The sequence below is a fragment of the Hipposideros armiger genome, unplaced genomic scaffold (assembly GCF_001890085.2).
Source record: "Hipposideros armiger isolate ML-2016 unplaced genomic scaffold, ASM189008v1 scaffold_422, whole genome shotgun sequence".
NCBI lineage: Eukaryota > Metazoa > Chordata > Mammalia > Chiroptera > Hipposideridae > Hipposideros > Hipposideros armiger.
In genome coordinates this window covers 605293-620084 of record NW_017731772.1, presented here as the reverse complement: position 1 = coordinate 620084, position 14792 = coordinate 605293, and the positions used below count along the sequence as shown (strand labels likewise).

At 40.0% G+C, this 14792-nt stretch overlaps 1 protein-coding gene across 1 annotated transcript in view; it reads right to left on the bottom strand.

The window, feature by feature from the left end:
* The window catches only part of FREM1 (FRAS1 related extracellular matrix 1), a 169140-nt gene that overhangs the window by 111851 nt on the left and 42497 nt on the right, over positions 1–14792 (bottom strand). The window contains 6 exon segments of the mRNA XM_019664409.1: positions 2001–2143; positions 2750–3094; positions 5157–5288; positions 7643–7751; positions 10457–10780; positions 11113–11165. Of these exon segments, the coding sequence (XP_019519954.1) occupies positions 2001–2143; positions 2750–3094; positions 5157–5288; positions 7643–7751; positions 10457–10780; positions 11113–11165 (1106 nt within the window).

Genomic DNA, 14792 nt, shown 5'->3' with positions numbered 1-14792 from the left:
TTAGTTCTTTTTCTGGGGCCTTGCTCTGTTCTTTCATTTGGGACATGTTACTTTGTCTCCCCATTTTGGCTGCCTCCCTGTATTTGTTTCAATGTATTAGGCAGAACTGCCATGTCTCTCAGTCTTAATAGAGTGGCCTCATGTAGTAGGTGTCCTGTGGGGCCCTGTGGCACAGTCTCCCTGGTCACCTGAGCTGGGTGCTCCAGGTGTGTCCCTTTGTGTGGATTGTGTGTGTCCTCCTGTTGTAGTTGAGCCTTAGTTGCTGTTTGCATGTCAGTGGGAAGGATTGACCCTCAGGCTGGTTGATTATAAGAACTGCCCATGACTACAGTGGAGGGGCTATTGTGCAGGGGCTGACCCTCTGGAGCAGGATTCACTTTAACCAGGGCTCTGGTGCCTGCCCAGTCTGCCTTTCAGGTGTGTCATCCCTCAGAGGCAACCAGGTGGTCCTCCAGATTGTTCCAAAGGGTTTCCTGGGAGGGGCCCTGCCACAGGCCAAGTTCAGCTTCAGCCTGCACCCTGACCAGGGCTACCTGGAATGAGCCACTACGCAATCTACAGATGGCCGCCACCTACACTAGGCTTGGAGGGGCCTAGGAGGGACTAAGCTGTGAATTGAGGCCAGGTGCCACTAGTGCTAATGTAGGACCAGCCCATTTCGCGTCTCTGCCCCTTCTACCAGTCTCAATACGCCTTCTAAATATCCTTAAGTTGTAGAACTTCTGTGCAGCTAGACTTCAAGCAAATCTCCGTGATGTCTGCTCTGTAGTTTAGTTGTAATTTTGATGGTCATGAGAGGAGGCAAGCACTTTAATTACCTACTCCATCATATTGACCAGAAATCCTTGTTCTACTTCTTTTGTCCTTATGCATACACTAATTCCTCGAAACTCCAAAGAATAAAACTTTATACTTACTACCTCCTCATCTCACTGACTCCTCAGTTTCTACCAAATGTTTCAGTCTTCTTATTTCCTCCTATCTTTAATAAAACTTGAAAGAACCAGCATCCATTTGGGACCAACACATAGTTCTTGAGATTCTGCTCTGAGTCAGGGACTAAGGTCTGAAGACACACAGATGAATAATTCAGGATTCCTGCCATCAATGAGCTCACAGTTGATCCAATAAAACAAATAATAGCCTCACATTATAGTGATTTGATATCAGGTCATATAAAAGGACCAGCTGACCGAGCCTAGGGGAATTGTGGAATGGGGACATCAGAGAATGATTCTAGGAGCAGGTGACATTATGGCTTAGAGCAGGTCCATAGTCTGGAAAGGAACTAAGCTAAAGTTGCCAAGAATCAGAAGAGGGAGAATTTGGTAAAAATGGATGCTAGATGGATTCTACTAAAAGTACCATTACTGTATCAAAGGATTTTAATTGTCCTAAATTAAAAGGATGTAGCTGAGGGCCAGCCGAGTGGCGCGTTGGTTAAGAGCTGGCTTGGGATGCCAGAGGGCCCCGGTTCGGATCCCACATATGAGGGCCAGTGACACTGCCCTCTACAGCTAAGATGCTGAACAACAGCTCAACCTGGAGCTGGGTGCCGGGAGTCCCCGGCGACGGCATAGGCTGCAGCCCCTGTGGCAGTGGGTTGCCATGGGCTACCGTATGTAGCCAGCAGCCAGCGTGAGCGGCCAGCAGCCTCAGTGAGCGGCCGTCCAGAAGCCAGCGACTGATTTGCCTTGCCCAGGAAGAGCACAATGATGGTGCCAACTTGGGCCATTGAAGCAATGTCCTCCACAACTAGATTGAAGAACAAAAGGACAGCAACTTGTCTGTTCCCCTTCCCCCAATTCCCCAGCGCTGTTCCCATCCCCCCAATTCCCCAATAAAAATCTTTAAAAAAGAAATTGACTTAATTTTGCTTAATCTGTTGCTTCTCAAACTTTAAACATTAAAAACTATTTTTATGTAGTTTCTAATAACATTTCCCAGAATTGATATCTGTGGACAAGATTTTGGGACAGTGTTTAGAAATGTCCTCTTACCTGTGGCACTGAGAAATTTGGAGGTTCATGGCTGTCCCACAGGACAAATTCAAAAGAATCATCAAAGATTTCTCCACCAAAGTGACGATAGTAAATGATGCCATTAAATAAATCCCTCTGAAGGAAGCCAGGGACAGGATAACCTATTGGGTCCACAAAACACCAAATATTTTTGTAACCATCTGCCAGGCATTGAGGTATAAAGATATTGGACATCGCTAAGTCTTCTCTGCCTAATATGTTGTATGTATCCAATGAATCTTCATTAACAGCTTTTATCAAAGCTTATAAATAATAAAGCAGAAAAATTAAAATTGCCAAACTTGTCTTAAAATATGTAAATTAGCATTAGAAAAATATTTTTAAGAAACATAGTCTTAAGGAACACTAACTACTTGATCCCTATTTTGTTACTCCTGACTACTTTAAGAAGTAGTTATGAAATTATTCTAACAAAATGTAAGCAAATATTCATGAGATTACTTTACCAATCACCTAGAATAGGACAAACATTTCTCTTCAGACTTATTTGCTCTATCACTGTGCTTAGCAGTCTTAATTTTTCCTAGAGTAATGGTTACCTTCTAGAACTTTCCAGATGCCCATCCTTGGATAGATCAACTTAGTTTCTCTAAGTCTTAGGCTTTCCACCTATAAAATGGGGATAATAATTGTATCTTACCTCATAAATTTGATTTCAACCTCTGCATGAATTCTGACACACATGATCTTAACTGCCCAGAACTTACCTATCAGTCCTGGCCCTGGCTTCTTCATAATCTCTCCAGCCTGTGGCGGTTGTGTGATATTAAAGAAGATGTAGTCATCACTGGAGTCTATGTCTGAAGCTCTCAGCATGGACCCCTGGACCAGTATGGTCTGTCCCTCCTCCAGTTCAATCACAACATTGTTTATGAGAAACGGGGGGCTGTCATCTTTGGGCAAGACGTTGATAGGAAACTTATGGCGGATGCTATGCTGGCCATCAAATATCCTGAAGACCACAAAGTCTTTGGTGGAGTCACTGTCATCGTGATGATAGCGAACGACTCCCTCCTGAAGGTCAGCCACAGTGAAGAGAAATCCTTTTCCCCCTAAAGGAGAGAGCAGAGATGGCGCTGACTAAAACAAGAGGATACAAAGGCAGCACCTGTAGTGAAAGCAACACTAGACAAGAGGCCATTAAGGAAAGTGGTGCAGCTGATACTTACCTTGCCTGGAAAAACAACAGACTGTTTAGTGGGCTCTGGGCCTCCACAGACCCGATTTAACACACTGACTGTGACACTTATGAGCTGTGCAGACTGGGTAAGATATTTAATTTATTTGAGATTCATCTATAAAAGGGGAATAATATCTACCTCATATTCCCTAGTATGGATGAGAGAACTTAAACAATAGGAAGCTTACAACAAATGTTAATTATTCTTTAACTCACTGTTATCATCTTACACGGCAGCACTTCTTAGAGGTGTGGTCTCCAACCAGCAGCAGCAGCATTATCTGGGAAGCTGTTAGAAATGCAAGTTCTCAGGCCCTACCCCAGGCCTACTAAATCAGAAATTCTGCAGGTGGGGCCCAGCAATATGGGTTTTATCAAGCCCTCCAGGAGAGTCTAACGCAGGCTAAAGTTTGAGAATTGCTGGCTTATTGGCCAAGAGCTAGAGCTCTGGTAGCAAATGGCCTAGGTTCAAAATCCTAGTTCTGCCACTTTCTAGGTACATGACTTTTGAAAAGTCAGCATCTCAAAGTCTCAGGTTCCCCATTTGGAAAGTGGGAATATACTAGTACCTCACTTCATAAAGTTGATATAAGATAAAGCCTATAGAACGCTTTGCACTGCATCTGGCACAAAGTAAATGCTTAATAAATATCAGTACTGTTTTCTATCTCCTCTGAGCCCGGAGCATCATTGTCTTATGGGCTACCATTCTACATTTCATTTCACAGCATTAATAAACATTGCTTCACTCTGCATTAACTATTATAATTCTTGATGGCTGGTGCCTCATTACTCTCCCCACGCCATACATATGTTTGTGTTAAAGATCTCACTAGAATAATGATTAAACACTAGTGTAATGGACACTATAAGCTACTTGCCCAATAGCCACTTTCTGCTTCTTCCTCAGTACCAGAATCCTAGTTCTATTTAGAATGGCATTATGATTTTTTTTTTATGATGTCCCCAGACTCCGCTGCACTTAGAGGTAATATGTGAGTTTGTAGGAGACTTAAGTAAAAGTCATTGTATCATACTCCTGAGACAAGTTGTTAAAGAGGGCAAACTCAGTTGGAACAACTTTTTTCATTCTCTTCCTTCTTCAAATGCAGACCAGAAGCCTAGAGGTATAGGTGCCATCTTGTGACCACTGACAGCAGAAAAGAGCTTCTGGCATCGTGGATATGGAATACCTACTTCTGGACAACTTGTCACATGGGGAAGATAATGAATTTTTAAGCCACTGTAGTTGGGTGTCCCTTACATGCAGCTGAAAATCCTCCCTACTTAATACACCCAATCTTAAGCTGACCTCCCAATGTCTTGGGATTAGGCAAGAGAATGTATCATTTTATTTTTGATTTCAGAATTTCCTAATCACAGCTGATGATAAATAAGAGCTCTCTTTCTGCTTTACTATTACACAAGCTAAGAGGATAATTGAATTAAATCTTCTAAGCTCATAAAGTATGGTTATTATTTTTATTAGGCCCATTAACCTTTACTACCATTCTTATCATTATAATTATAAATTCATTTTCTTTAAACTATGGTCACTGCTTCTAATATCATAATAACAAAATGATTACTAAAGTATTAAAAAAAACAAAATATGTTTTTCTGTTTTTCAACACATTTCTCTGAAGCAGAGAAATGAGAGGTAAATATTTTGTCAACTATGATAAGATAATCAGTTAAGGAGTGTATGTAGAAGAAGCCCTACACAGTATCTGAGCTTTAATTAATGAGCTAAGCATACGGCTCTGCTCATAAATAGTCATCCAATGATGTGAACACCTTAACACAAAAGCCAACAGTTTCAAGATCTCCACATTTTGGGGATACGATAATTCACTAGATCCTATTAAATATGATTTGCTTTTGGAGATTGTACATCTTGGGTTCTTTTCTAGGTTACAAAGCTTGGTCATCACCTCTTACTGTGAGCCGTCCATGTTGCAGGCCATCCACGGTGACTAGCTGTACAGCACGAATGTTATCACTGTCGACAATCTGAAACTGTTCCCAAGTGATGGCCCGAGACTGCCCCTCCAGGAGATTCAGACCTACAGGACAAAATAAAAATGTCCTGCAATGTTCTATGACATGTCAACAAGCCTACTTTAAGACAACATTAATGAATTTTAACTCACAGAACTAGCTGAAAAGTGCATCTTCAAAAGCTTTTCAAGGAACTGAAATTTAGCTTCTATTTTTAGTAATACTTTTACTTTCAGTACTACTAACTCCAATCTGACAATTGGTTCCTTGTGACATATCCTTTAGAGACGTGATGGTGCCAGAAAATAAACACCAAAGGAAAGAACAGATATTATGTTCACGGTGATCTCTAGTTCAATAATCTCCACAAGGAGTTTTTCAAAGGCTATATCCACATATTTTGTGGGCAAAACAGTCAGTTCTTTTCGATATACAGTTGAACCTTGAACAATGAGATATGCAGATTGTTTTCAATAACTACTCTAAATGTATTTTCTCTTCCTTATGATTTTCTTAATAACATTTTTTTCTCTAGTTTACTTTATTGTAAGAGTCCAATATATAATATATATAACATACAAAATATGTGTCAATCAACTTTTTATGTTATCGGTAAGGCTTCCAGTCAACAGTAGACTATTAGTAGTTAAGTTTTGGGGGAGTCATAAGTTATGTACACAGATTTTTGACTACCTGGAAGGTCAGCATACCCAAACCCCATGTGTTGTTCAAGGGTCAACTGTAACTTATGAGTATGTATGAGAATGTAAAGTGGTTAAATATGCAAAAACAGAGCTATTGCACTAAGACAGTGTTTAAAGGTGTTAGACATGAAGTGTCTGACGTTTTACAATAAAGGTTGTATTTTAGTTTAGACTCTAATAAGGAAGGGATTTTTGTAACTAAAGGAATCAAAATATCCAGTGAGGCAAACTGACCATGAAGAGAACGGAGATGGGAAGAAGTTGAGAGGCTGTTCACCCTTTCTCCACCCCACCCCTGACTTCTCCCCAACACAGTGGTTCCATCTCCTCCCGGAGACATCAGCACTACCAAGCCAACAGCTTTATTTTCTTGTAAAGCTGTGACCAGCTCAGCCTTACTACTTTGACTTCCCTTTTCCCCTTACTCTACTTTGCAGTGTAGGGTTAAAGCATACAACCTGCCTCAGGGGCTGTTGCTAAGGGAACCTGGGCTAAGACATGTAGCATATTCAGAAGAAGGAAGAAAGGAAGGAAGGGAGGGAGGAAGGGAGGACAAAAGGGAGGTACAGGGGAAGGAGAAGTAGATGTAAAGAATCTCTGTGACTGGTAATAAAGGTTGTGAAGCTGACTGGCACAAGACAAGTCATCATGGGACACAGCAACAGAGCAAGCAAGAGGACTAGAAGTACATGTAACAAAAAATTAAGTGGTTATGGCTTCATGGTGGAGCAATGAATGATTTTATTCATTCATACTATTTCATTCATTTATTCATGACCATTCATCATTATTTATTCTGTTTAATGTGCTTTCCAAGTTATCAATGATGAACATATAAGTTCATAATAAGTAAAAATTCATTTTCAAAAGTATCCTAATGTCCAAAGTAGCCAAAACCAGATTTGGAGTTCTCTTACAGGCTCACATGCATACAAACACATATGTGTGCGTGCATGTACCCGTGCAAGCACACAAGCACGCATGCGCGCGCGCGCGCGCGCGCGCGCACACACACACACACACACACACACACACACACACACAAACACAAGAGGCAACACATTTAAGTTCCCACCTGAGGATTTAAATCAGTCACAGATATTATCCCCTTCACAGAACCTACCACTATTGCTTATAAGTATGTTTTTGAATAATACTGATGGGATTAGTGGGGGGAAAAAAACAACATTCATTGACATTCTACATTTACGTCTGACCTAAATATATACATTGCATTATAAGTCCACTCAGAAATGAGAGGCAGAGCAAAGCATTCTTTTCAAACAAATAAAGCAGTGTAAGCTCTTATTTACGTACTGTGGTTTCCATGCAGCCCAACTCAAGCATAGAACAACGTAGAGGGCACCAGTCTATGCCATTCTTCTATCCCTCTAAACAATTTGAGTTGGAGACCTTTTCTCTCTCTAACTATAGCTCAGTATCAAAAACTGTCACTTTTTTGCCTCATCCAGGTGAAAGTTGTCCTTTTGGCTTATCTCCTGCAGAGGAAAGAACTTGTCTCCAGCACTCAGGAATCCTGGATTTAAATTTCTCACCCTGCAAGTAGGAAAAACGAAACAAAACCAACTATCTGATGTCCCTAACCTGTCTGGGTTTCAGTGGCCCCATGTGTGAAATGGGAATAAAACCGCCTTTCTTTCCCGACCCATATACTTTGTGTTCCCTTTGGGGCTTGAATCCCACATGAGCTTCACCTGTGTTCCAGGACACTCGCGGAGCATTTGTATCTGCTGTTCTGACAGAGATGTGGACAGTAATAGGTGCGCTCCTTTCAAAAAAGAAGTCATATACCTCCAACTCCACCTGTAAGCAAACAGTTGCATATGAACCACACATTGAAATGTTCTAGTATAACATACCATTGCTTCTGAGGTATACACTATAGATGGAAGCAAAACAGATTCAGGTTTCTGCTGCTGCCTGATCCCATTTTTGACAACCTGATCTCACTTTTGCGGGCTCTAGATCTTGCTCCTTAGTTTATCAGTATTTTAAAATTTTCCTCTGCATGAAAGAATTTCTTACCATGAAATAAGCAAATAGGCTGCAGTCGTGCTGCTGCATTTGCTCAGGAGACTATGTCAGTCCAGCATCACACCAATCAAACCTCTCTCAAAGGTATGGGGTCTAGGTGTGGTTCTCCACTGGGGGTGATTTTGTCCTGTCTCCCCAGGGGACATTTGGGAATGTCTAGACATTTTTGGTTTCACATATGAGGGTGTGTGTGTTGAGGGGGTGCTACTGACATCCAGTGGACAGAGGCCAAGGATGCTACTAACATCCTACCACGCATAGGATAGCCCCACAACAAAGAATTATCTAGTCCAAAATGTCAATGGCGCTGCTATTAGGAGGCCCTGATCTAGAGGCACCTATCCCACTAGACAAATTTTTATTTATTTTTATTTTTATTATTTTTATTTTTATTTTTTAGACATATTTTTAAATATCTAGAGTTTATTTGTTCCCATGAAATCCATAACTACTTAGTGGGGCTATATAAGTCTTGAGACTTATTATGTGATATGTATGTATTTCTCCAGGTGTTAACAGAGAAGAATGTGGGATAATACCGAAATGGAAGGTACACTGCCTCGTTCTGAAGGATGTGCGATACATTTGAGAAGAGCAATTATCAGACAGCAACATATCAGCAAACATAACATATCAAAAGAAACAGATTCAAGGTTGACAATGTAACAGACTAAAATTGAAACTATACCAACGTGGGTGATGTATTTCTGGAGGTGTGATGTAAATATTTATTAAGTTGAGCCATACGAAATTGTATGTCATGTACTCACTAAGAATTTTCTTCTCAGTATATGTAGTACCTAATGAAATGACTGAATTTTCCAAAGAGGCAAACATGCCTGTAAGAATAGACTGCCTTGGGGTGGCCAGTTAGTTTAGTTGGTTAGAGCGCTGGCTCATAACACCAAGGTTGCTGGTTCAATACCCACATGGGCCACTGAGCTGTGCCCTCCACATCTAGATTGAAACAACTACTTGACTTAGAAGTGATGGGTCCTAGAAAAACACTGTTCCCCATTAAAAAAAAAAAATATATATATATATATATATATATATATATATATGCTGCCTTGGTGTTATAGCCCAGAGAAGGGTCAGTGAGCTTCAGGAACACAGGCCATTGCTCAGCTCTCAGAAATCCCATCCAAGGCCGCCAAATGCAGAAAGTTCCACAGAGGCCCAGGGCTTCCAGCCTACAAAATCTGAAAAGCTCATACTCTCCACTGAGAAAATTGAGTTACCTTCTGACAGCAACAACAACAAAAAAAATCACACATTTGAACAAATTCTACTTTAAGATTACATTATGCAATGCCAAAATATGCACACAGGAAACAGCGGAGTAGCAGTGCTTCATTTGTGAGCTTGAGGTAAAACTGGACATCTAATGAAAAATTACTTCATAATGTGGAAGGAATGAGAGGCAATGGCAGGAAATAAACAAAAGCGCCACTTACTATTATGAAATGAAAAAAATAAAAGCAAAGGGCAAAACACAACACTTATAGTCTGAAGTCTTTTGTCTGCCCTTGAAACTAAACGCTGCAAATGCCTAAATTAGATGGAGGACAATTTGCTAACCCCAGGGACACTCATTTTCCTTAATAAACCTGAACTCAAGTCTCTATCAATCTGCCCATTTAAATTTTCCATCCGGTTGGAATCAACTTGCTGGTAGGTCTTTAAGTATGTGAAGGATTATTATGTGCAACTCTGAAACCATCTGTTCTTCACTCCCACTGAATAGAAAACAAGAGGGAAAAGGCTGAAGTGGCAGCAGGAAAGATTTAGATTAAATAGAAAGAGGACTTTTCTTAATGGAAAGTGTTTGATAGTGAAATTAACTATCATATGGGAATATGAAATCTCCTATACTAAGTCAGTGTTACTAATTAAAATTAAGGATCCCAATAAAACACTTCTGCAAACAAACAAACAAAGAGTAAAAGAGTTTATTAATAAAAACTGTAAATAAAACTCATCTCTAACTTCAATGGTCTATGGAACGCAGGAAGGCTGTTGAGGGCACCAGAGTTCTCAAATGGTGAGATCTGGGCCAAATGCGGCCCTCAATATTTTGTAGCTGGCGCACTATGTTTTAAATTTTTTAATATGTTCTCTATATTTAAAAGTTGAAACATTTTTACAGAAAAAAATTATAGATGTCTAACTTCTTGTGACACATGAGCTATAGCAACACTAGGTACATGTGTATCGGCTGGAGCTGAGTTGTAGCTGCTTCCGCAGGCACCAGCTCTATCTCCAGTCCCCACAGTCTCTCTCCAGGAGGGTTTGCTCATTTGCATCAGCAGCCTGGCTCCTATGGGCATCTGAGTCTGCATCCTGAGTCACAGTGATTGACTCTTTTCAGAGGCAAAGAATTTACAAACCAACCGGAAGGCTAAAGGAAGTGGCTTCTTAAATAACACTGTGAATACCAAAGGGGCTGGGAGCTTCTCTCTCCTCCTTCTTACCTCATAATGTCTCCTTTCAGAATGGCTGCTGTTTGGTGGCTGATAGGCAATCTGCATGTCACTGAGATCTTTCCAAGTAAATGAGGACACTGGTCTAGTGTGATCCCACAGGTGAGTCACGTAGCCCTGGCGTGGGGCTTTGGTAATGTTGAACACCAGCAAGGGTTTGGGGGTCTCATCCTCTTCACAGTCCAGAGCTGATGTAGTCAAAGAGGTCAGGATGAATTGGTCCACTTCCAGAATGAACATGGCCATGAATGCAGCCCTTGGAATCTGATTAGGGATGCCAGCTCTGATATAGACAGGCAACCACGCACTCTCTGACTTTTGAAGGAGAAAGAAAATATTAAGGGGAAAACAATATAAAGGAATCTATAACATACAGGGCTAATAATATGATATTTAACATAAAACCACAGCCTAGATAGAAAGTGCATCTGGCAGCGATCTGAAACCTGGTAGAATCTTCTGGGGAGTTTGACCCATTCTGATGCCCAAGCTTCATCTCCAGGAGTTCTAGTTTGTTTCGAGGAGGGAACCAGAAAACTGATATTTTTAAAGCTGTCTGATGACTCTAATATGAAGCCAGCATTGAGAAGGTGCACCAATTTTGGCATCAGAAGGAACTGTGCTTTAATTCTATCTTCAGCACGTACGATCTGTGTAACTTTAGGCAAGTTATTTAATTCCCAAATCTCATTTCCCACATCTGTAAAATGGGAATACTAGATCCCCGAGAATTAAGTGAGATAGCCAAAGTAAAGTACTTAGCAGCAGCTGGCACCCATCGCCAATCTCCTCCAGCCACCCTGCCCACTTCCTGTCAGTTGCTTTAAAGCAGGCAGGGGCAGGATGAAGGAAAATGTCTTTACAACCCGTACTCATGCAACTGGAGGATGGCTGCCAGTTGTATAGTTCATTAACACTCTGAGTCTCCAAGTGAGGAGCAGGTAATGGGAATTGCAAATGACCACTCAGACTAGAAATACACTTTTCAAATGAGAGAGCTATGAGGAAGAGGCCCTCATGATGGAGACCCGACAGAGAAACCATGAACATGCAACATGGGCTCTGAGGTCTCAACAAGTGCTATAGGTGGGAAGAAACTTCACAGCAGGAGATGCTGGTTATCATAGGATTTGATCTTTTCCACAGTTGAGAGAACCAGGCTCAGTTATTAGAGTCACATTGATTCAATATCGCTGAACACTGGCTATAATCTGTATATAACGGAATGTTAAAAATGGAATTCTTCTTGGCTCTGTCTCAACTGAAGTTCTAATAAAAGAGATACCAGATTTCAAAGTGAATATTGGACGGACGCTATAGTCACAAGTTTAAAAAGCAAATTGTCTGGAACCAGTTCCAGACTCTAGAACCCTTTTGCCTACTATACGAAACGTAAAACAAAAAGATTTATTTAGAGAGAGGAATGCTGTGCTGTGCTGTGCTGTGCTGAGTCACTCTCCTGACACCCAATACCATACAACCACACAAAGAGAAAGAGTGAGACAATGCTACATCCCTTGTCTCAGGTGTTAGGAGGGAAATTTCCTTGAGACCAGCCTTAACATGTGTCTTTTACAAGTACAGCACACAGAGGGGTGATGCTGGACTCATACCTGAGGAAGCTAAGTGGCAAGACTCAGGAGAATAATGGTGGCTGTGCTGGGATTATTTTATAGTCCTTGTTTACGGCAGGAAAGATTACATGAGTGCTTCCAGATATGGGCCAAGTGGGACAGAGAGTTCATCTGGGATCACCCTAGCCCTGATCTTTAGGGTGCATCCTTGAGAGGATAAAGAATCCCAGCAGCAAGAAGCTGAAAGTGACAATCACATTCTAGAAGCTACTGGAGGACTTAATAAGTGATCACTCAGGCCAGAAATACATCCTCCTTAGACGAGAGATCTATAGGTAAGAAGCCTCTGTGATGGGGGATCTTTGTGATGGGTTATCTCCTGAGAAGCCATGAAACTGCCTCAGAGACAAATAAGCAGCTTGAAACATCTGCCAGACTCAGACAGCATGAAGTCATATCCCATCAGTGCCTGATCAAACAAGACTTCTCTCTCCAACACTGCCCATCCCCCAGCCTGGAAGCTCAGGAAATAGCTAGCAATGCTCCAAAGAAGAAAGAAGTGCAAGAAAGAAACAGAGAAGACAATTACCACACATCCCCAGCCCCCACTGCATGTTAAGAAGACAAATGAATGATATGTTGGGATACCCAAGGATTCAGAGTATCTGTTCTTCACATGCCATGAAAAAAATTATTTGAAGATGCATAATTTGAAAACTCAAAAGTGGAGAAATCACAATATAAAAAGAACTGGTGTTAAATAATAAGACCAATTAAGCCAAGAGTTAAGACTAAATAAATACATTATTTTAAACATGTTAAGAAAATGGATACAAATGTCAAAAGAGCTTACTTGAAATAAAAAATATATGATGTAAGAAATAATAAGGTATAACAACCGTATGCTAGAACTAAAATTACGGATTATATAAGCAAAGCTTAGGAGGTGGGCAACTGCCAGGAAAAAAGATAAACAGATCAATCCCCATCATCTATAGGAAAAAGCCAAGAGAACTTGTTTTTTGTTTTTGTTTGTTTGTTTGCTTTAAATATTAAAAATATAGGTTGAAGAACTATTTTTTTAATTTAAAATTTGATTCTAGTAAAACATAAAGTGGGATATAGGACTTTCAAATAAATAAAGATAAATGCCAAGGAAATATAGCCTATATTGTAAGATAAATTTTTTAATAAGAAAGCAGAAAACAAGATAGAAAAAAAAAACCTATGTGTCTATTATTACAAAAATATAGTTTATATTCCCTTGTTCAAGTCAAATGTTATGAAATTAAATATCCAATTATATGTGCCTTAAGGGGGCCATTTAAAATAAAATTATATACAAAGATTAGAAATAAAAGGATGATCCAAAGTTATTATGTAAGAAAAAAAAGAAGTGACCATATCAATTTCAAAGAAAGATAAATCCAAGGCAGGAAGCATTAAAAAGAATAGTGTGGGTAGTTGATACTGATAAACTATACAAGGCAAGACTTCCTATAAACATCATTATATTTAATATTATTCTGGCCAAGCCAGTGGGGAAGACACCAGAAATAATATGAATAATTACTGGAGAAGGAAAGATAAAATTATCATCATTAGTGAAAGATATAATTAGGGTCTTTAGAAGACCAAAGAATTGAAACATTCTTAGAATAATGGAATTCAAGAAAGAAGCCAGATAGAAGAGAATTATGCCAAAAAATAGCTTTCCTATTCATCATCAGTAACCAACAAGAAGATATAATGGAGGGAAAAGAGTTTATTCACAATAATTTCACAAAAACAAATTGCAGAGGACTGGACTTAATAAGTGTGCTCAACTTACATGAAAAAAAAAAAACGGCAAACTTTAAAAAAATAACATCAAAGAATATTTGCCTAGATAAAGTGGGATATCTCATTTCTGGATGAGAAGACTCAATAGGGTAAATGTTCTAATATTCCAATTCTACACAAAATAATTTGTAGTTTTAATCCAATCCTGATAAAAATGCTTAGCGGCTTTTTTTAAACTAACATAAATGACTTAATTATTTTCTGGAACTAAAAATAGGTGAGAATGGGTAAGAAAATTTTGAAGATGTGTGATGGTTAAAAACTTCCCTGTAAAATGTTAAAGTATATTATAAACATATTTAGAATAGAATATTGGTATAGGAATAACTAGGCAAATCTCAGCAACAAAAGAACTAGCCTTGAAATAGTATACATAATATCTTACTACACTACAGACTAATCATCGAAAAATCAAGGGAAAACAGGTTAACCAACAAATAGTGTTAAAAACTTTGACTACTTGGAAAAAACTTCCTGTGTCTCAAAATATAATAAAATTTATTGCAGGTGGATTAAAAAGGCAGATGTAAACAAGAAAACTTTTTAAAAATTAAAAGAAGACAGGCTAAGTGGTGCATTGGTTAAGAATTGGCTTGGGACGCCAGTTCTGAGCACCAGGGCCGCGGGTTCAAATCCCACATGAGGGCCAGTGACGCTGCACCCTCTACAGCTAAGATGGTGAACAATAGCTCAACCTGGACCTGGGCTACAGAGAGCCACCGGCGATGGCATAAGCTACAGTCCCTGCTGCAGTGGGCTGCCGTGAGCTACGTGAGTGGCTGTCCAATGGCCGGCAAGCAACTGCCTCACCTGGGAAGAGCGCAAGGATAATACCAACATGGGCCAGTGAAGCAATGTCCTCCACAACTAGACTGAAGAACAAAAGGACAGCAACTTGTCTGTTCCCCTTT